The sequence below is a fragment of the Ovis canadensis genome, chromosome 25 (genome assembly GCF_042477335.2).
Source record: "Ovis canadensis isolate MfBH-ARS-UI-01 breed Bighorn chromosome 25, ARS-UI_OviCan_v2, whole genome shotgun sequence".
Taxonomy (NCBI): Eukaryota; Metazoa; Chordata; class Mammalia; order Artiodactyla; family Bovidae; genus Ovis; species Ovis canadensis.
In genome coordinates, this window is record NC_091269.1 from 60,033,815 (window position 1) to 60,055,707 (window position 21,893).

Consider the following 21,893-nt stretch of genomic DNA (forward strand, 5'->3'; position numbering starts at 1 on the left):
TGAATGGATACAAAAACAAGAATCATATATATGCTGTCTACAAGAAACCCACTTCAGACCTAAAGACACATATAGACTGAAAGTGAGAGGATGGAAAAATATATTCCATGCAAATGGGAAGCAAAAGAAAGCTGGAGTAGAAATCGTCATATCAGACAAAAAAGACTTTAAATAAAGACGATTACAAGAGATAAGGAAGAACACTACATAATGATCAAGGGATCAATCCAAGAGGAAGACATAACAGTCGTAAATATCTGTGCCCCCAACATAGGAGTGAGCACCTCAATACGTAAGAGAAACACTAACAGACATAAGAGGAGAAACAGACAGTAACACAAAACCAGCAGGAGACTTTAACACCCCACTCACGCCAGTGGACAGATCATCGAAGCAGAAGATTGATAAGGAAATGCACGTCTCAAATGATGCATTAGACTACATGGATTTCATTGATATCCTCAGGACATTCCATCCAAATGCAGAAGAATCTACCTATTCTCAAGTGTGCATGGAACATTCTCCAGGATAGGCCACATCTTGGGTCACAAATCAAACCTCAGTAAATTTAAGAAAATTGAAATCGTTCAAGCATCTTTTCCGACCTCAATGCTATGAGACTAAGTATTGATTACAAGAAAAAACTGTAAGAAACACAAACACATGGAGATTAAACAACATGTTCCTAAATAACCAACAGGTGACTGAAGAAATCAAAAGGAAAATAAAAAAAATTTCTAGAAACAAACGGCAATGAAAACACGACTCAAAACCTGTGGGATGCAGCAAAAGCAGTTCTAAGAGGGAAGTTTTTGGCAGTACAATCCTACCTCAAGAAACAAGGAAAACATCAAATAGACAACTTAACTTTACACCTAAAACAACTGGAAAAAGAAGAATAAAAAAACCCAAAATTAATAGAAGGAAAGAAATCATAAAGATCTGAGCAGAAATAAAAAGAAATGAAAGAAATAATAGTAAAGATTAATAAAACTAAGAGCTGGTTCTTTGAGAAGATAAACAAAACTGACAAACCTTTTGCCAGACTCATCAAGGAAAAAAGAGAGAAGAATCAAATCAACAAAATTAGAAGTGAAAAAGGAGTTTACAGCAGACAATGCAGAAACGCAAAGGACGACAAGAGACTGTTATGAACAACTATATGGCAATGAAATGGATAACCTGGAAGAAATGGACAGGTTCTTAGAAAAGTTCTTCAAGACTGAACCAGGAAGAAACAGAAATTATGAACAACTCAATTACAAGCACTGAAATTGAAGCTGTGATCAGAAATCTCCCAAAAAACAAAAGCCCAAGACCAGATGGCTTCATAGGACAATTCTAGCAAACATTTAGAGAAGGGCTAATGCCTATCCTTCTAAAAGCCTTTCAAAAAATTGCAGAGGAAAGAACACTTCCAAACTTATTGTATGAAGCCACCATCACCCTGATGCCAAAGCGAAACAAAGATAACACAGAAAAAGAAAACTACAGGGTAATATCACTGATGAACGTAGATGCAAAAATCCTCAACAAAATTTTCACAGACAGAATTCAGTAACACATCAATAAGCTCATACACCATGATCAAGTTGGGTTTATTCCAGGAATGCAAGGATTCTTCAGTATATGCAAATCAATCAATGTGATACACCATATTAACAAATTGAAAGATAAAAACCGTATGATCATCTCAGTGGATGCAGAAAAAGCCTTTGGCAAAATTCAGCACCCATTTATGACTAAAACTCTTCAAAAAATGGGCATAGAAGGAACCTCCTTCAACATAGTAAAGGCCATATATGATAAGCCTACAGCAAACATTATTCTCAGTGGTGAAAAACTGAAAGCATTCCCCCTAAGATCAGGAACAAGACAAGGACATCCACGTTCACCACTGTTAATTCAACATAGTTCTGGAAGTTCTAATTACAGCAATCAGAGAAGGAAAAGAAATAAAAGGAATCTAGATCAGAAAGAAGTAAAGCTCTCACTGTTTGCACATGACGATACTGTACATAGAAAGCCCTAAAGATCGTGTGAGAAAATTACTAGAACTAATCAGTGAACTTAGCAAAGTTGCAGGATACAAAATCAATACACAAAAATCACTTGCATTTCTATATACTAACTAAGATGGACTGGAATGGGGGAATTGCGGGCAGGAATCCCTTAGAAGAAATGGAGTAGCCATCATAGTCAACAAGAGAGTCCAAAATAAAGTACTTGGATGCACTCTCAAAAACGACAGAATGATCTCTGTTCGTTTCCAAGGCAAACCATTCAATATCACGGTAATCCAAGTCTATGCCCTGACCAGTAACACTGAAGAGGCTGAAGTTGAACAGTTCTATGAAGACCTACAAGACCTTCTAGATCTAACACCCAAAAAAGGTGTCCTTTTCATTATAGGGGACTGGAATGCATAAGTAGGAAGTCAAGAAACACTTGGAGTAACAGGCAAATTGGGCCTTAGAGTACAGAATGAAGCAGGGCAAAGGCTAATAGAGTTCTGCCAAGATAATGCATTGGTCATAGCAAACACCCTCTTTCAACAACACAAGAGAAGACTCTACACATGGACATCACCAGATGGTCGACACCGAAATCAGATTGATTATATTCTTTGCAGCCAAAGATGAAGAAGCTCAATACAGTCAGCAAAAACAAGACCAGGAGCTGACTGTGGCTCGGATCATGAATTTCTTATTGCCAAATTCAGACTGAAATTGAAGAAAGTGGAGAAAACCACAAGACTATTCTGGTGTGACCTAAATCAAATCCCTTATGACTATACAGTGGAAGTGAGAAATAGATTTAAGGGCCTAGATCTGATAGATAGAGTGCCTGATGAACTATGGTTGGAGGTTCATGACATTGTATAGGAGACAGGAATCAAGACCACCCCCATGGAAAAGAAATGCAAAAAAGCAAAATGGCTGTCTGAGGAGGCCTTACAAATAGCTGTGAAAAGAAGAGAAGCAAAAAGCAAAGATAAAAGCATCTGAATGCAGAGTTCTAAAGAATATCAAGGAGAGATAAGAAAGCCTTCCTCAGCGATCAATGCAGAGAAATAGAGGAAAACAACAGAATTGGAAAGACTAGAGAACTTTTCAAGAAAATTAGCAATATCAAGGGAACATTTCATGCAAAGATGGGCACAATAAAGGACAGAAATGGTATGGACCTAACAGAAGCAGAAGATATTAAGAAGAGGTGGCAAGAATACACAGAAGAACTGTACAAAAAAGATCTTCATGACCCAGATAATCATGATGGTGTGATCACTCACACTCACCTAGAGCCAGACATCCTGGAATGTGAAGTCAAGTGGGCCTTAGGAAGCATCACTACGAACAAAGCTAGTGGAGGTGATGGAATTCCAGTTGCACTGTTTCAAATCCTGAAAGATGATGCTGTGAAAGTGCTGCACTCAATATGCCAGCAGATTTGGAAAACTCAGCTGTGGCCACAGAACTGGAAAAGGTCAGTTTTCATTCCAATCCCAAAGAAAGGCAATGCAAAAGAATGCTCAAACTACTGCACAGTTGCACTCATCTCACATGCTAGTAAAGTCATGCTCAAAATTCTCCAAGCCAAGCTTCAGCAATACGTGAACCATGAACTTCAGATGTTCAAGCTGGTTTTAGAAAAGGCAGAGGAACCAGAGATGAAATTGCCAACATCTGCTGGATCATCGGATCCAGAGCAAGTTCCAGAAAAACATGTATTTCTGCTTTATTGACTATGCCAAAGCCTTTGACTGTGTGGATCACAGTAAACTGTGGAAAATTCTGAAAGAGATGGGAATACCAGACCACCTGACCTGCCTCTTGAGAAACCTATATGCAGGTCAGGAAGCAACAGTTAGAACTGGACATGGAACAACAGACTGGTTCCAAATAGGAAAAGGAGTACATCAAGGCTGTATATTTGTCACCCTGCTTACTTAACTTATATGCAGAGTACATCATGAGAAACGCTGGACTGGAAGAAGCACAAGCTGGAATCAGGACTGCCAGGAAAAATATCAGTAACCTCAGATATGCAGATGACACCACCCTTATGGCAGAAAGTGAAGAAGAACTAAAGAGGCTCTTGATGAAAGAGGAGAGTGGAAAAGTTGGCTTAAAGCTCAATGTTCAGAAAACCGAGATCATGGCATCCAGTCCCATCACTTCATGGCAAATAGATGGGGAACAGTGGAAACAGTGTCTAACTTTATTTTTCTGGGCTCCAAAATCACTGCAGATGGTGACTGCAGCCATGAAATTAAAAGATGCGTGCTCCTTGGAAGGAAAGTTATGACCAACCTAGATAGCATATTAAAAAGCAGAGACATTACTTTGTCAACAAAGGTCCATCTAGTCAAGGCTATGGTTTTTCTGGTGTTCATGTATGGATGTGAGAGTTCGACTATAAAGAAGGGTGAATGCCGAAGAATTGATGCTTTTGAACTGTGGTGTTGGAGAAGACTCTTGAAGAGTCCCTTAGACTGCAAGGAGATCCAACCAGTCCATCCTAAAGGAGATCAGTCCTGGGTATTCATTCTAAGGACTGATGTTGAAGCTGAAACTCCAGTACTTTGGCCACCTGATGCAAAGAGCTGACTCATATGAAAAGACCCTGATGCTGGGAGGGATTGGGGGCAGGAGGAGAAGGGGACAACAGAGGATGAGATGGTTGGATGGCATCACCGACTCAATCGACATGGGTTTGGGTGAACTCCGGGAGTTGATGATGGACAGGGAGGCCTGACATACTGTGGTTCATGGGGTTGCAAAGATTCAGACACGACTGAGCGACTGAACTGCACCGAACAATGAAAAATCAGAGAGGGAAATTAAGGAATCAATCCCATTCACCATTGCAACAAAAAGAATTAAATAGCTAGGAATAAGCTTACCTACGGAGACGAAAGAACTGTACACAGAAAATTATAAGACACTGATGAAAGAAATCAAAGATGACATAAAAGGAGAGATATTCTATGTTCTTGGGTAGGAAGAATCAATATTGTTAAAATGACTATACTCCAAACGCAATCTGCAGATTCAGTGCAATCCCTATCAAATTACCAATGGTATTTTTCACAGAACTAAAACAAAAAATTTCACAATTCATATGGAAATACAAAAGACCCCGAATAGCCAAAGCAGTCTTGAAAAAGAATGGAGCTGGAGGAATCCACCTTTCTGACTTCAGATTATATTATAAATTACAGTCATTAAGACAGTATGGTACTGGCACAAAGACAGAACTATAGACTGATGGAACCTGATAGAAAGCCCAGAAATAAACCTATGCACCTATGGAAACCTTATTTTTGACAAAGGAGGCAAAAATATACAATGGGGTACAGACAGCCTCTTCAGTAAATGTTGCTGGGAAAACTGGACAGCTATATGTAAAAGAATGAAATCAGAACACTTCCTAACATCATACACTAAGATAAGCTCAAAATGGATTAAAGACCTAAATGTAAGACCAGAAACTATAAAACTCTTAGAGGAAACCATAGGCAGAACACTCGATGACATAAATCAAAGCAAGATCCTCTGTGACCCACCTCCTAGAGTCATGGAAATAAAAACAAAAGTAAGCAAGTGGGACCTGATCAAACTTAAAAACTTTTGCACAGCAAAGGAAACTATAAGTCTGGCGAAAAGAAAACCCTCAGAATGGGAGAAAATAATAGCAAATGAAACTGACAGAGGATTAATTTCCAAAATATACAAGCAGCTCATACAACTCAATGCTAGAAAAACAAATAGCCCAATCAAAAAGTGGGAAAAAGACCTGAACAGACATTTCTCCAAAGAAGACATACCGATGGCTAACAAACATGAAAAGATGCTGAACATGGCTCATTATTAGAGAAATGCAAATCAGAACTACAATGAGATATCACCTCACACCAGTCAGAATGGCCATCATCAAAAAGTCTACAAACAATAAATGCCAGAGAGGGCGTGGAGAAAAGGGAACGCTCTTACACTGTTGGTGGGAATGTAAATTGATACAGCCACTATGGAAGACAGTATGGAGGTTCCTTAAAAAACCAGGAATAAAACCACCATACACCCAGCAATCCCACTCCTAGACATATACCCTGAGGAAACCAAAATTGAAAAACATGCATGTATCCCATTGTTCATGGCAGCACCACTTACAATAGCCAGAACATGAAAGCAGCCTAGATGTGCATTGATAGATGAACGGATAAAGAAGCGGTGGTCCATATCACAATGGAATATTGCTCAGCCGTAAAAGGAAGGCGTTTGAGTCCGTTCTGATGAGGTGGGTGAACCTAGAACCTATTCTACAGAGTAAAGTGAGTCAGAAAGAGAAAGACAAATGTTGTATTCTAACACACATATACGGAATCTAGAAAAATGGTAGTGAAGAGTTTATTTACAGGGCAGCAATGGAGAAACAGAATAGACTTATGTATACGGGGAGAGGGGAGGAGAGGGTGAGATGTATGGAAACAGTAACATGGAAACTTACATTACCATATGTAAGATAGGTAGCCAACCGGAATTTGCTGTGTGGCTCAGGAAACTCAGATAGTGGCTCTGTATCAACCTAGAGAGGTGGGATGGGGAGGGAGAGGGGAGGAAGCTTCAGAAGGAACCAGACATATGTATACCTATGGCTGATTCATATTGAGGTCTGACAAAACAACAAAATTCTGTAAAGCTATTATCCTTCAATTAAAAAAACATTTTAAAAAGTGATATAAAATGTAAGTTTATTAAATTTAATAGGATTTTTGAAACATTGGCTTCGGTGTTAGGCCAGGAAGTCTCTTATTATACTCTGAAAGTAGTCAGACTTCATTAGTTAGACCTCATATCACAGAGACTAACATGCATAGGGCTGTCATATGAAAGGCTATTACCTACTTGCTGAGAAAGCAGTGCTAAGCAATTCCTTAGCATAGATGGATTCTGCAGATTGTGGCTCTGCCACCTTGGCCGTAACTGATAGCCCAGGGCAGACCTTTGACCTAAGGCTAGTGGTCTGTGAAATAGCCTGGCATGAAAACTGCACGAAAAGCAGCAGTGGGGATTCAACCTATCAATCACAGACCTCTTTTTTTCCTGTAAGTTGCTACTGGAGAGGAAGAGAATGATGGACAGTTTGTAATGGGAACTTCCAGTTTGTTCATTTGCCTATTTGAATGATCAGTATTTGCCAGTTACTATTCTAGGCTCTAATGATTTAATCACAAACAGACCAGTGTTTATGCTTTCTTGAAACTCACGTTTGAGGGGACAGATAGTCAGCATCTAATAGATGTCGGTAGTGGTAAGTGCTCTGAAGAAAAATGAAGCAGGCTGAGGAAGAGGGTGTGGTTAGAAGGCACTAGTTTAGATAGGCTAATCACGTGAGACAGAGTTTCCCAGGCGATGCTCGTGGTGAAGGGCCTGCCTGCCAGTGCAGAGGAGAGATGCGGGCTCAGCCCCTGGCTGGGAAGACCCCCTGGAGCAGGAGTCGGCACCCACTCTAGTGCTCTTGCCTGGAGAATCCCGTGGACAGAAGAGCCTTGTGGGCTGCAGTCCATGGGACCGCAGAGAGTCAGACACGACTGAGTGACTCAGCATGCACCCACAGCCATGTAGGCATTTCTGAGAAGCTGATGTTTGAGCAGAGTCAGATGAAGAGAGAAAAGGCAGCATGCAGCCGCCATGAGAAGCTAAGAGTTACACAGAAGAAACCTTCAGAGTAGAATGAGGCGTTATATTAGTCAGGGTTCTCCAGAGAAACAGAACCTGAATGATGGGTGGGTGGCTGGATAGATGGATAGGAAGGGAGGGAGAGAGAGGGAATGTGAACGAACACTGACAGGTTCCAAGATCTAAGTTGGCGTGCTGGAGACCCAGGAAAGCTGATGTAATACTTGAGGTCTAAAGGCCTAATACCCAGAAGAGCTGATGATGTAACTTCTAGCCTGAAGTTCAGCAGGTCCGAGACTCAGAAAGAATCAGTATTTCAGTTCTGGGCTGAAAGCATGGAAAAAACGATATCCCATCCTGAAGACAGTCAAGCAGGAGGAATTCCCTTCTCCTTGCAGTATGATGAACTTTTTTGTTTTTATTCAGGCCTGCAGACTGGATGTGGCCTGCCAACATTAAGGGGAGCAGTTTGCTTTACTCAGTCTGTTGACTTAAATGTTAAAGTCATCCAGACGCCCTCACAGAATCACCTAGAGTAATGTTTCACAAGTGTCTGTGTGCCTTGTGGCCTAGTCAGAGTTAACACAACTTTGACATGCAGCGTTGACCATCACTGTTGGCATCTGTTGGTAGCCATAGAAACAAGGTGAGTAAAGATGGACAGGCTCCACTTCAACCCCAGAGGCTTACCATCGAGATTATGTGATGATGAGAGCTGTCTTGAATTCTGAACTTCGTTGCATTGCCTGAATTATTTCCCTTTGTCTGTGAGGCCTGGCTTTATGGCTCTATTGAACTCACTCTTTTTTCCCTAAGTACTTTTTATAAAACTGCTAACTTTAATTTGTTTGTCTCTACATTCAGGCTCACCAGACCAACCATTTCATGGGTGAACCGGCCTGATAGCAGTTGAGTCCTGTTTGTTGTATAGACGTTACAGAAGTAAACCTTCGGTCATAAAAACGTAATTCAGTCTTTCCCCCCGCCCCCCCCCCCACTTATGAAGGAAAACAGTGATAAAGATAAACAGAACCCTTTAATTTGTTGCTTTAAAAAGGTTCATGTTCTTGGTTAACATTTTTAGCAGTTATTAAATTTTACCTCTTTTGAAGAGCTGACATGTTTTGTAAATCTGAAGGTGTAGGAGACACAGTCCTTACCCTCAGAAAGACCACCCAGTCTGGTAGTAAAATCTGCGTATCCAAGTATACAAGGTGGTTTTGATGAGAAATTAGATTCAAGCTGGAAAAGGCCTCTGAATATTATTTTTAAACTAGTCTTTGGTAGGTAGAAGGCTTCCCTGGGTGGCTCAGATGGTAAAACATCTGCCCGCAATGCGGGAGACCTGGGTTCAGTCCCTGGGTCGGGAAGATCCCCTGGAGAAGGGGGAAATGGCACCCCACTCCAGTACTGTTGCCTGGAAAACCCGATGGACTACTGGTAGGCTACAGTCCATGGGTCACAAAGAGCTGGACACGACTGAGCGACTTTCTCTCTCTGTAGATATAATTTACATAGATATAAAAAAAAGAGGTGAAAAATATTTCCCCCAAAAAGAGAGGGAAATTAGTAAATCAGAGCATGAGGGTATGGGAGTGATAATTTAGCCACATTGACATGAGTGTAGTGTTCTTGCAGAGGAATATTTTGAAAGCAGAAGCTGAAATTCATTATGTCTACAACATTCTGTTGCACGTGAATCACTTTTAGCCTAAGTTACTCATCTGTTAAATGGCATAATAAATGCCTGGCTTTTCTCTTTTTCCTGAGCCACGTAAGCTGCTGCTGCTGCTGCTCAGTCACTTCAGTCGTGTCCGACTCTGTGCGACCTCATAGACGGCAGCCCACCAGGCTCTGCCGTCCCTGGGATTCTCCAGGCAAGAACACTGGAGTGGGTTGCCATTTCCCTCTCCAATGCATGAAAGTGAAAAGTGAAAGTGAAGTCGCTCAGTCGTGTCCGACTCTTAGCGACCCCATGGACTATAGCCTGCCAGGCTCCTCCATCCATGAGATTTTCCAGGCAAGAGTACTGGAGTGGGATGCCATTGCCTTCTCCATGAGCCACGTAAGCAGTCACATCTAAATTCCCTACCTATACTTTTGTGGTTTTTAATCCACAAAGAGGCCTTTTTGAGTAGGGGAGTGAGTTACCAGACTCCGTATCATTGCCTCCTAACACTCTTCCTGTTTCAGCTTCATCATGGAGAGAACAGTATGCCAAACGCATCCTCTCTAAGTCTCACCAGTATCCTTAACACCCTTACCTTGGAGACTGCTCCTTCTGTCTTAGTCTTCTCAAGGTGTTTTCTGGCGGCAGTGCTACTTTCGTATCTTCATCTGTATGGCCACACATATGCTTTGGATCCCATTTCTTGCTATGTTTTCAGAGAGATTATTCTAACTGAAACGTTAGTTTTCTTTTTCACTCTGCTCGTCTCACCCTTCCCATCTTTTGCAGTCCTTTCTGTTAACAGATGAATATGTTCAGGTTGTCTTTGTATTACATATGTTATGCATGCTGTGCTGCAGAATGTTATATATTGTATCTAATCTGATCATCCTTTCTTGACCATATATCATTCTCCATCAGTTTCCTCTCATCTTCTTTGCTAAAGTTCTCTAAAGAGATAGTCACCCCCACTTACTTGTGAAATGGTGTTCTTTAATTCTCGCCTGCGCTCATTCCAGTCTAGCTTCCGCTCCCGTCGCTCTGCTTACTGGACGTCTCTGCAGCGTTCGGCACTTTGGGCCACTCTGTTCTCTAACACACTCTTCCTCTGGCTTCTTCAGTGTGTTCTCCTTATTGTCTCTGTCTCTGGCTACACCTTCACTGGCTTCTTGACTGGCTTCTCTCTCTCTAATTGCTCATTAAACTGTGGGTATCCACAAAGCTGACTCAAGCCTTTCTTGCTACAACATCCTCTTGAGTAATACCATTCTTTCTCGTTGCTTTAATAACAATGCCAACTCTTAAATTTGTATCTTCCACCCAGACATCTCCTTGAGGTTTAGTTCTGTATCTAGCTAACAAGTTGATATTTCCGTTTGGATATCTCAGGGATCCATCTCAGTCTCAACATGCTTAAGATTCAGCATGTTTATAACTTCTCCTCTTCCTTTGTATCTTCTTCAGCACCAAGACTTTTTTTTATCTTGGACTCAGTATATATAGTGTATGGATGAAGGACTCAAATCCTCACTCAAACAACACACAAAAACCCCTCACTTTACTCCTTACTAACTTTGTAACCAGTAGGTAACCTTTTTCAGACTCAGCTTCATCATCTGTAAAATTAGAAAAACACTGGGCCCTTTCTTAATGTCATGCAACATCAGACAGGAGTGTGTGGGACTCCAGGTAAGATGTGGTGACAGGGACTGAGTTTACTCTCTAGCCATAGGCAGTCGTTAATAGAAAACCCTCATAGGACTGCTGTGAGGGCAAAAGAGTATTAAACACTTGAAATAGGGCATAGCATAAAGTAAGCTCGCCATAAAATTTTGCTTTTTTATAATTAAATATAGATATGATGGCAAAAAATTGGGGAATGAAGCTATAAAGTGCTGCTTTAAGGGTAAATTAACAGTATTAAGTGTGTATATTATAAAAAGCAGTCCTCAAATCATTACTCTTAAGCGTCTGTTTAAAGAAACTAAAGAATAACAGTAATGCCAAAACAAAAAGAGGAGTAAAGGCAAAAGCAGAAACCAAAGAAATAGAAAAGTACAAAATAGAATCAGAAATTAAAACCTGGCTTTTTAAAAAGGTCCATAATAGTGATAAAATTCTAGCCAGTTCAGTTCAGTCACTCAGTTGGGTCCAGCTCTTTGCCACCCCATGGACTGCAGCACACCAGGCATCCCTGTTCATCATCAGCTCCCGGGGTTGACGCAAACTCGTGTCCATTGAGTCGGTAATGCCATCCAACCATCTCATCCTCTGTCATCCCCTTCGCCCCTGCCTTCAATCTTTCCCAATATCAGGGTCTTTCTTTTCAAGTGAGTCAGCTCTTCGCATCAGGTGGCCAGAGTATTGGAGTTTCAGCATCAGTCCTTCTAATGAACACTCAGGACTGATCTCCTTTAGGAAGGACTGCTTGGATCTCCTTGCAGTCCAAGGGACTTTCAGGAGTCTTCTCCAACACAATTCAGAAGCATCAATTCTTCAGCACTCAGCTTTCTTTATGGTCCAACTCTCACGTCCATACATGACTACTGGAAAAACCATAGCTTTGACTAGATGGACCTTTGTTGGCAAATTAATGTCTCCGCTCTTTAATATGTTATCTAGGTTGGTCATAACTTTCCTTCCAAGGGGTAAGCCTCTTTTAATTTCATGGCTGCAGTCACCATCTGCAGTGATTTTGGAGCCCCCCAAAAAAAGTCTGACACTGTTTCCACTGTTTCCCCATCTACTTCCCATGAAGTGATGGGATCAGATGCCATGATCTTCGTTTTCTAAACGTTGAGCTTTAAGCCAACTTTTCACTCTCCTCTTTCACTTTCATCAAGAGGCTCTTTAGTTCTTCGCTTTCTGCAGAAGGGTGGTGTCATCTGCATATCTGAGGTTATTGATATTTCTCCCGGCAATCTTGATTCCAGCTTGTGCTTCTTCCAGTCCAGTGTTTCTCATGATGTATTCTGCATATAAGTTAAATAAGCAGGGTGAAATATATAGCCTTGACGCACTCCTTTTCCTATTTGGAACCAGTCTAGTTTGTCCAGTTCTAACTGTTGCTGCCTGACCTGAATGCAAGTTTCTTAAGAGGCAGGTCAGGTGGTCTGGTATTCCCATCTCTTTCAGAATTTTCCACAGATTATTGTGATCCACACAGTCAAAGGCTTTGGCATAGTCAATAAAGCAGAAATAGATGTTTTTCTGGAACTCTCTTGCTTTTTCCATGATCCAGCAGATGCTGGTAATTTGATCTCTGGTTCCTCTGTCTTTTCTAAATCCGCCTTGAACATCTGGAAGTTCACACTTCACGTATTGTTGAATCCTGGCTTGGAGAAGTTTGCGCATTACTTTGCTAGTGTGTGAGATGAGAGCAATTGTACAGTAGTTTGAGTATTCTTTGGCATTGCCTTTCTTTGGGATTGGAATGAAAACTGACCTTTTCTAGTCCTGTGGCCACTGCTGAGTTTAGCAAGCGTCTGTTAATTTCATGGCTGCAGTCACCATTTGCAGTGATTTTGGAGCCCGAGAAATTAACGTCTGTCGGTGTTTCCATTGTTTCTCCATCTATTTGCCATGATGTGATGGGGCTGAATCAGTAGTTATTTAAAAAAAAAAAAAGGATAACACTTTGACCAAGTAAGATTTGTTACAGGAATATAAGTTTGGTTTAACATTCAAAAATCAGTTAGCATAATTCACTGTATGAACCTACTAAGTAAGAAAGAAAAACTATGATTATTGGACTAGATTCAGGAAAATCGTTTGACAAAATTGAATGTTCTATAGTGATAAAAACTCAGTCAACTAGGACTTGGAAGGGAACTTTCTCAGCCTGTTAAAGGGCATCTAGTAAAATCCAATAATTTGTATCACACTTTACATCACATTCAGTGGTATAAGACTGAATGCTTTTCCCCTGATAGGGAATGGGGGACTGATGTTTGCTCATACCACTTCTTTTCAGGATTATAGTCATTGTAGTGAGGAAAGAAAAGGAAGTCAAAGCCATCCCAATTAGAAATGAAGAAATGGAACTGCTTGTGTGTGTAGAACAGAAAGTCTACTAAGTAAGTAACAAGCGAGCTTAGCATGAAGTTATTATACAAATAAATTGTATTTCTTTGTACTAGCAATGAACAACTGAAATTTAAGTAAGAATAAAAACATTCCCAATAGCATCTAAAAGTTGTTAATACTATGGAGAAGTTGAACAGAATTTTGCAAGATCTGTATATTGGAAACTATAAAATGTTGCTGAGGGAACTTAAAGAAGAATGAACGGATGAATGAGTATCATGAATATGGATCAGAAAACTGAAATGAATATGAGAAAACGCAAAATTGTTAGAGTATCATTTCTCCCCAAATTGATGTTTGTTACTCAGTGCAGTCCCAATCAGTATATCCACAGGCTTTTTTGCAGAAATTGACAAGTCTAGGGTCTTTCAACTTAGGCAAAGTTACTGAGACTTTTGGTTTCAGACAGTATTCTCTGGAGTATTACATGACTAGTTTAGTTACTGATTTTGGAGATGTTCCTCTGGGCTTTTCTTTTATCTAATTAGTTTCTTTCCTTTCTCAATTGCTTTCAATTATTTTATTTCTTCTTTAAAGCCTATTCTGTTTGTACTTTTAAACTTTTTTTAACCCCACCAACCTAAAACTTGTTAATTTTATTCCTTTCATTTGTATTCAGTAGCTCACTGGTTTTCTTCTTCCAGCTCTTGCTCCCTCGCCTCTAACAGTGTAGCCTCCAAGTAGCAGCCCTCTCTTACTCTGTACTTTAACTTTGTGGTGGTTTCTATCCTCCTCTTAAGAACTAAGCTATTAGTATCCAGTTCTCGAACCCCTACGTGATCTGGGTACATCATAGTGCCTGACACATAGTAAGCATTTAATACACTTCAGATTAAATCTTTGCATTATAAGTCTTATCAGAATTTGGTTGTTTGTTGTTTCTGTTGTTAGCATTGTCTTAAGACCATGCACAGAAAAAGTTCTTTAGATCTCATTGGTTTCTCAGTTTATCCTGGGATACAGAAAGTAGGTTGAAACTGTATGGCATACATTTTAAGGCTCATTTTATTTTGTTTTATCTTTTGGCTGTGGTTCATGCCATGTAGGATCCTAGTTCCCTGGCCAGGGATCAAACCTGCACCCCTGCATTGAAAGCACAGAGTCTCAACCATTGGACCCCCAGGGACATCCCTTGCATGCATTTTAGAATAGGCTAGTTTTGTCTAGTAAGGATAGATAATAAGGTTTGTCAGTAACCAGTACTCAAATGGGTAGAAAAAGCCTGGTTTGGCTTTAATCAGACAAATGGTTAAAAAAAAAAAAAAGACTGCGGTCAGAACTTAGGTTATGCTTTAGGCGACCCAAGCAATTTAAAACAGGACTGTTTTGTTAGTATATCTCAGTATACTAAATGCTTCTCTCACTTATATGTTCTTATTTTTAAAATAATTTTCTTATATCTTTTTTTAATCTTACATTTTGTGTCCTAATTCTCAGTTTTCAGCCATTACGACCTCAGCATAGACAGTGCACCCAGATGTCGCTGTTGGGCTTCGGGAGCTGTTACGGTGACAGCCGAGTGCTGCTCCGTGCTTGTTAGTTTGTTTGGTGGGAGTGATACGTGATAACTAGCCTGTCAATTTGTTGTTCCTTCCACATATACTTAGTGAGATGGTGGATTGTTTTCAAATGAAAGTTTATCAGTTACAAAAATTAAGATATAATTTGTCTATAATCAACACATGAAAAGGACTAGTTTAAATTTTTAAACTGTAAGTGACCTTAAAAGCATGTTTAATTATAATACTTGCTTTTTTTGTTTTTGTCTTTTTTAAACTATCAGTTATCTCTTAAATGTAACAGATGCTAACTAGGCTCTGTGGTATTTTTTCTTTCTAACTGTGATTTGTAATGAAGCAGCTCTTTTAACATGATCTAGCAATCTGTGAACAGAGTAATGACTTGAATTTTAAGATTAAGCAAATTCTCTTTGTTAACATTGCATTTTGTTCCATTTTGCAGCTTTGTGGCGGATTTTTGGATGAAGCCATTAAATTAGTTGCTTGCCACCATGAGCAGAAGCAAGCGTGACAGCAACTTCTACAGTGTGGAGATTGGGGACTCTACATTCACAGTCCTGAAACGGTATCAGAATTTAAAACCTATAGGTTCAGGAGCCCAAGGAATAGTATGGTGAGTTTTTGCTTCCAAAAGTTAGGCAAAAAAATCATTAACTGCTTTGTTTTCTCCTCTCATAAATTCCATGGTAAATGTTTAGCTTGCCTCAAAAAATTTAATTAAAACTATAAAATTAAAGCTGTAATAATAAGTTGTTTCCTTCTGACATTAAGGCTTTTTATTATTATTCAGAAAACATAACTTTGTAAATCAGCTCTGTCATCTCTAAGTGTAAATTATGATTAAATACTTGGTCTTAAGCCACATAAAGACAAATATCTATATCAGGAAAGAATAAGTGGCATGCTTATTAATTCTTTGTCTATTCCCGTAACTAACTCTTCAGTAAGAAGCTTCATTTAATCATCACTTTTACACTGTAATGAAATTCTGGAATTTCATAAATCTTATTTTACACTGGGGAATAAAGTCAGCTAATGTCTCACTGTATGTGTTTCAAAACTATATATATCTTTAAAATTGATTTACAGGCTAATTTCTACAAAAGACCTAGGCTTTATAGATCATTATAATTCCTAATAAACTGAAAATCAAAACACTCTTTGGGACATTTCTGTTAATGATTTTAGGTCACTAAATTAGCATAATAAGCTAGTGTTGGGGAGTCTAAGCCTCACTCAAGCATAATTATATCTGTATTACCTCTTCTTGGACCAGGTTTGTTTTTGAATCTTTTAAAAATCGTAAGTGTTTACAATCCTGCAGTTCTCCCAAGTTCAAGGAAAAACTCTTGCAAACAGCTCTTGCATATGTCTAGAAAGAGACATATATAGCGCTGTTCTTTGCAATACCATTTACAGTAGCACAAATTGGTAATAGCATCAAATCTATCAGTAGGAGAATAGAAATACAGTGAAATCCTGTATACCATTTAAAATGAACTGGAGCTATATGTATCCACAAGGATAATCAGAAATGTAATGTTGAGTTTAAAAACAAGATGTAGGATATACATATATATGTAGTTTAGAATATATAAAGCAATATCATGTATAATTTATGAATGCAAAGATGTAAAAACATTCATAAACACCAAACTCAGAGTAGTACTTACCTCTGAGAATAAGGGAGAAGGAAGGGGCTTTACCTATAATAATATATTTCTTTTAAAAATCTTAAGTGAAATAATGGTGAAATATTAGAATCAATTAATTTGTGTAATGAGAACAGTAACACCACCAACTTTTAACAGGCATGACTTTGAGTAAATTCCGGGAGATAGTGGAGGATAGAGGAGCCTGGTGTACTACAGTCCATGGGTCCACAAAGAGTCAGACACCATCTAGTGACTGAAGAGCAACAGTAAAAACATCTGTTCTCTCTTCATATTCTTCACTTATGGGCTGTGATTTCTACTGCCACAAAGTGCATAAGCTGGGTCATTTCATAAAGCACTGTTGGCTGGCTGGTTATCATTTTAACTAATCACATTTAACCAACCACAAGTTAAATTTGAAGAAAATAATGTAATTATCAATATTGTAAAGAATTTTGAAAGCAAACTCTTGATTCAGATTCTAGCTCTTTGATTTATTAACTTTGTGACGCATGGCAAGTTTACTCTCCTATAGCCTGTTTTCCCATCTAATATATGCATGGTGGTTGTGAGGAATATACTATTTATAAAATGGTTAATGGTATTTGAAAAATATAGTTTCTGTACTGTTGAGTCGTGCCCCAAGGCCGCAGGTGCAAGCCTTGCAGCAAGGCCACAGAAGCAGGACCCAGGACCAGGGTCATCTCCAAAGATAATCGAGCCCCTTTGTAACTGTTGCCAAAAGCCCCCTGATCATCACTAACAAGCTTCCTGACTCCAAATTAGGCAAAGACGCCCAGTCCAGTAAACACCTATAGCACCCCAGCCAGTCACCTAACGACAGCCTGCCTGCAGGACTTTTCTGTATCTTGAGGCTGTGAAAATGGGCTGTTGGCTTAGGAAAACTGTTGACTCTTCCCTAGTATGTTAGGAGATCAGTCCACGCTCACAGTGCCCACATTATCTCTGCTCTTTGTTCTTAATAAACTCACTCCCTTCCGAAATGCTCTGTGTCTGGAAATTCTTTTCCAACCTGCGCTTGGACTGCCTCAACACTACCTTCACCTAATCCTCAGGTAAGTGCTTTTTTGAAATTTGTGTGCCAGAATTTTTTAAAAATTGCTTTGGAAAGTAACACCGGTCCTAAGGAATAAATGCCTTCAAATTTTTGATTATTCCTTCCAGAACATTACTGTGAAATAGACAAATAATAACTTTTTAAAGTCACTGTTGTATTATTGTCAGAATCACCTGAAGAACTTAATTTTTTTTGAAAGACATTATTTTGGGCCCCAGTTTTAGATAGTAAGATTCATTGGGTCTGGATTGGGGCCTCTGAATACCCAGGTGTTTCTAATTTGTGCACATTTGAGAATCAATAATTAGAAATCTAATTTCCTTGGATACAAAATAGTTCAATGAGATACTTGAAATTTTCAATTTTAGAGTTTGAAATATTACTTTGATATACTAGATAAGAAATTAATAGGAATGCAGTTAATGGTTAAAAATAAAACATGCTTTATCTGAATCAAAACTTCTAAACATTTGGTTGACCTCTGATTTTTTTATTTTGCCTTTTTTTTTAATTTGGGAAGAACATATCTGTAATAATGGTACTTTCTAATAAAGATAACATGTGTGGTGTGTGTACGTGTATACATGTATATAGGCAGTAGTCACAGTATATAGAATGTACAGATGTGCCCTGTTATGCAGTGCCAGTTTCTTAACACATACTTTCTTCACTACATTTCATATAGTGGAATAGCCACAAAAAAAGCTCAAGTTTCCAGTTAGTCAGTTCAGTCACTCAGTCATGTCTGACTCTTTGCAAACGCATGAACCACAGCATGCCAAGTCTCCCTGTCCATCACCAACTCCCGGAGTTACACCCAAATTCATGTCCATTGAGTCTGTGATGACGTCCAACCATCTCATCCTCTGTCGTCCCCTTCTCCTGCCCTCAATCTTTCCCAGCATCAGGGTCTTTTCAAATGAGTCAGCTCTTTGCATGAGGTGGCCAAAGTATTGGAGTTTAAGCTTTAACATCAGTCCTTACAATGAACACCCAGGACTGATCTCCTTTAGAATGGACTGGTTGGATCTCCTTGCAGTCCAAGCGACTTTCAAGAGTCTTCTCCAACACCATAGTTCAAAAGCATCAATTCTTAGGCGCTCAGCTTTCTTCACAGTCCAACTCTCACATCCATACATGACCACAGGAAAAACCATAGCCTTGACTAAAAGGACCTTTGTTGGCAAAGTAATGTCTCTGCTTTTTAATATGCTGTCTAGGTTGGTCATAACTTTCCTTCCAAGGAGTAAGTGTCTTTGATTTCACGGCTGCAATCACCATCTGCAGTGATTTTGGAGCCCCCAAATATAAAATCAGCCAGTTTCCACTGTTTCCCCATCTTTTTGCTATGAATTGATGGGATCAGATGCCATGATCTTAGTTTTCTCAACGTTGAGCTTTAAGCCAACTTTTTCACTCTCCTCTTTCACTTTCATTAAGAGGCTCTTTAGTTCTTCTTCACTTTCTGCCATAAGGGTGGTGTCTTCTGCATATCTGAGGTTATTGATATTTCTCCCGGCAGTCTTGATTCCAGCTTGTGCTTCTTCCAGCCCAGCGTTTCTCATGATGTACTCTGCATATAAGTTAAATAAGCAGGGTGACAATATACAGCCTTGACGTCCTCCTTTTCCTATTTGGAACCAGTCTGTTGTTCCATGTCCAGTTCTAACTTGCTTCCTGACCTGCATGCAAGTTTCTCAAGAGGCAGGTCAGGTGGTCTGGTATTCCCATCTCTCTCAGAATTTTCCACAGTTTGTTGTCATCCACACAGTCAAACTGTGAGCGCTGCCCTTATAGCTCAGTTGGTAAAGAATCCGCCTGCCATGGCAGCGACCCCGATTTGATTCCTGGGTCAGGAAGAGCCCCTGGAGAGGGAAAGGCTACCCAATCCAGTATTCTTGGGCTTCCCTGGTGGCTCAGCTGGTAAAGAATCTGCCTGCAATACAGGAGACCTGGGTTTGATCCCTGGGTTGGGAAGATCCCCTGGAGAAGGGAAAGGCTACCCACTCCAATGTTCTGGCCTGGAGAATTTTATGGACTGTATGGTCCATGGGGTCGCAAAGAGTTGGGCACGACTGAGCGACTTTCACACAGTCAAAGGCTTTGGCATACTCAATAAAGCAGAAATAGATGTTTTTCTGGAACTCTCTTGCTTTTTCCATGATCCAGCGGATGTTGGCAATTTGATCTCTGGTTCCTCTGTCTTTTCTAAAACTAGCCTGAACATCTGGAAGTTCACGGTTCATCTGTTGTTGAAGCCTGGCTTGGAGAATTTTGAGTGTGACTTTACTAGTGTGTGAGATGAGTGCAATGGTGCGATAGTTTGAGTATTCTTTGGCGTTGCATTTCTTTGGGATTGGAATGAAAACTGACCTTTTCCAGTCCTGTGGCCACTGCTGAGTGTTCCAAATTTGCTGACATATTGAGTGTAGCACTTTCAAAGCATCATCTTTTAGGATTTGAAATAGTTCAGCTGGAATTCCATCACCTCCACTAGCTTTGTTCGTAGTGATGCTTCCTAAGGCCCACTCGACTTCACATTCTAGGATGTCTGGCTCTAGGTGAGTGATCACACCATCGTGATTATCTGGGTTGTGAACGTCTTTTTTGTACAGTTCTTCTGTGTATTCTTGCCACCTCTTCTTAATATCTTCTGCTTCTGTTAGGTCCATACCATTTCTGTCCTTTATTGAGCCCATCTTTGCATAAAATGTTCCCTTGGTATTTCTGATTTTCTTGAAGAGATCTCTGTTCTTTCCCATTCTATTGTTTTCCTCTATTAGGAATAGGTTAGAGAATAATTTAGGTTCCAGTTAGGTTTGAGAATAATTTTAATCAGTATTATGCTGCCTTTGGGCTTCTCCCCCTGCCAGTATAGGAGATGTGAGTTCTATCCCTGAATCAGAAAGATTACCTGGAGAAGAAAACGGCAACACACCCCAGTATTCGTGTCTGGGAAATCCCATGGACAGAGGAGCATGGCGGGCTACTGTCCATAGGGTTGCAAAGAGTTGGATACAACTTAGCAACTAAACAACAACAAATGCTGATTTTCCAAATAGAAATCGTCTTTTATAATGCTCTAGGATGAAAAGCCAGAGAAGACAATGGCAACCCACTCCAGTACTCTTGCCTGGAAAATCCCATGGACAGAGGAGCCTGGTGGGCTGAAGTCCATGGGGTCTCGAAGAGTCGGACATGACGGAGCGACTTCACTTTCACTTTTCACTTTCCACTTTCATGCATTGGAGAAGGAAATGGCAACCCACTCCAGTGTTCTTGCGTGGAGAGTCCCAGGGACGGGGGAGCCTGGTGGGCTGCTGTCTGTGGGGTCGCATAGAGTCAGACACGACTGAGGCAACTTAGCAGCAGCAGCAGATGAAAAGCATGACCTTATCTCTCAGTCTTCTAGACTCAGCTTTGCTTTCAACCTTCTGGCTGACTTTGAACAAGTTAGTTAACCTCTCTGGCCCTATATCAGGCAGTGATTAATCCAAATGATTTTTACTCTTCGATCATACTATTCTTTAATTTTTAGGCACTTTACCTTACTTGTGCTTTACTTTCTTTGACCTGTCGTTTGTGAAGTGTACCATTTGGTCAGTGCCGTATGGTAGAGAGATGAAGAATTGATGAATGTAGTGTTACATTTCCCAGAATTATAGGTGTTTCATTAATAGTTACGAAGTGGCTTCTGGTGTCCTGAAATCTAGCATTGATAAATTACTTGATTTTTAATTTCGCCTCCAAAACAAATTTTGTGTTTACTTTTATAAAACCATCTTTCATATAGATGCCTTTATATGTACTTTCCTCTTCCTGTGTTCATTTTGTTGTGTCTGAAGAGGAGGAGGTGATGTACTTACGTAGAATTCTTCAACAAGTGTTTTGAGTAGACTTTATGACCACATGTATTTTTTATCGTGTCTTTCCTTAATGTCGATTTGGGGTGAGGAATTCATTTAGGCTCTAAGGTATATCTGTTGGACTTGAATACTCGTTAAAGATTTGTGTATTATGTGCCCATTGTATGCTGGATGGATCTTGGATGACCGACCCCCAGTGAACACGCAGTCCCTTTCTTCACAATTCACTTTCGCTTTTAATCCATTAATATTTTAAGAAACATGTTGAGTACTAAGGGCTGGAAATTGATTCAGTTGCATTTATCTTTGGAGAAAGTAAATCTACATGAATGTTTCA

At 39.8% G+C, this 21,893-nt stretch overlaps 1 protein-coding gene across 6 annotated transcripts in view; it reads left to right on the plus strand.

The window, feature by feature from the left end:
* The window catches only part of MAPK8 (mitogen-activated protein kinase 8), a 98,647-nt gene that overhangs the window by 48,421 nt on the left and 28,333 nt on the right, over positions 1-21,893 (plus strand). For all 6 annotated transcript variants that reach the window (XM_069572432.1, XM_069572434.1, XM_069572433.1 and 3 more), the window contains exon 2: positions 15,400-15,570. In XM_069572432.1, the coding sequence (XP_069428533.1) occupies positions 15,449-15,570 (122 nt within the window). In that variant the 5' untranslated portion in view covers positions 15,400-15,448. The remainder of the gene's footprint in view (positions 1-15,399; positions 15,571-21,893) is intronic.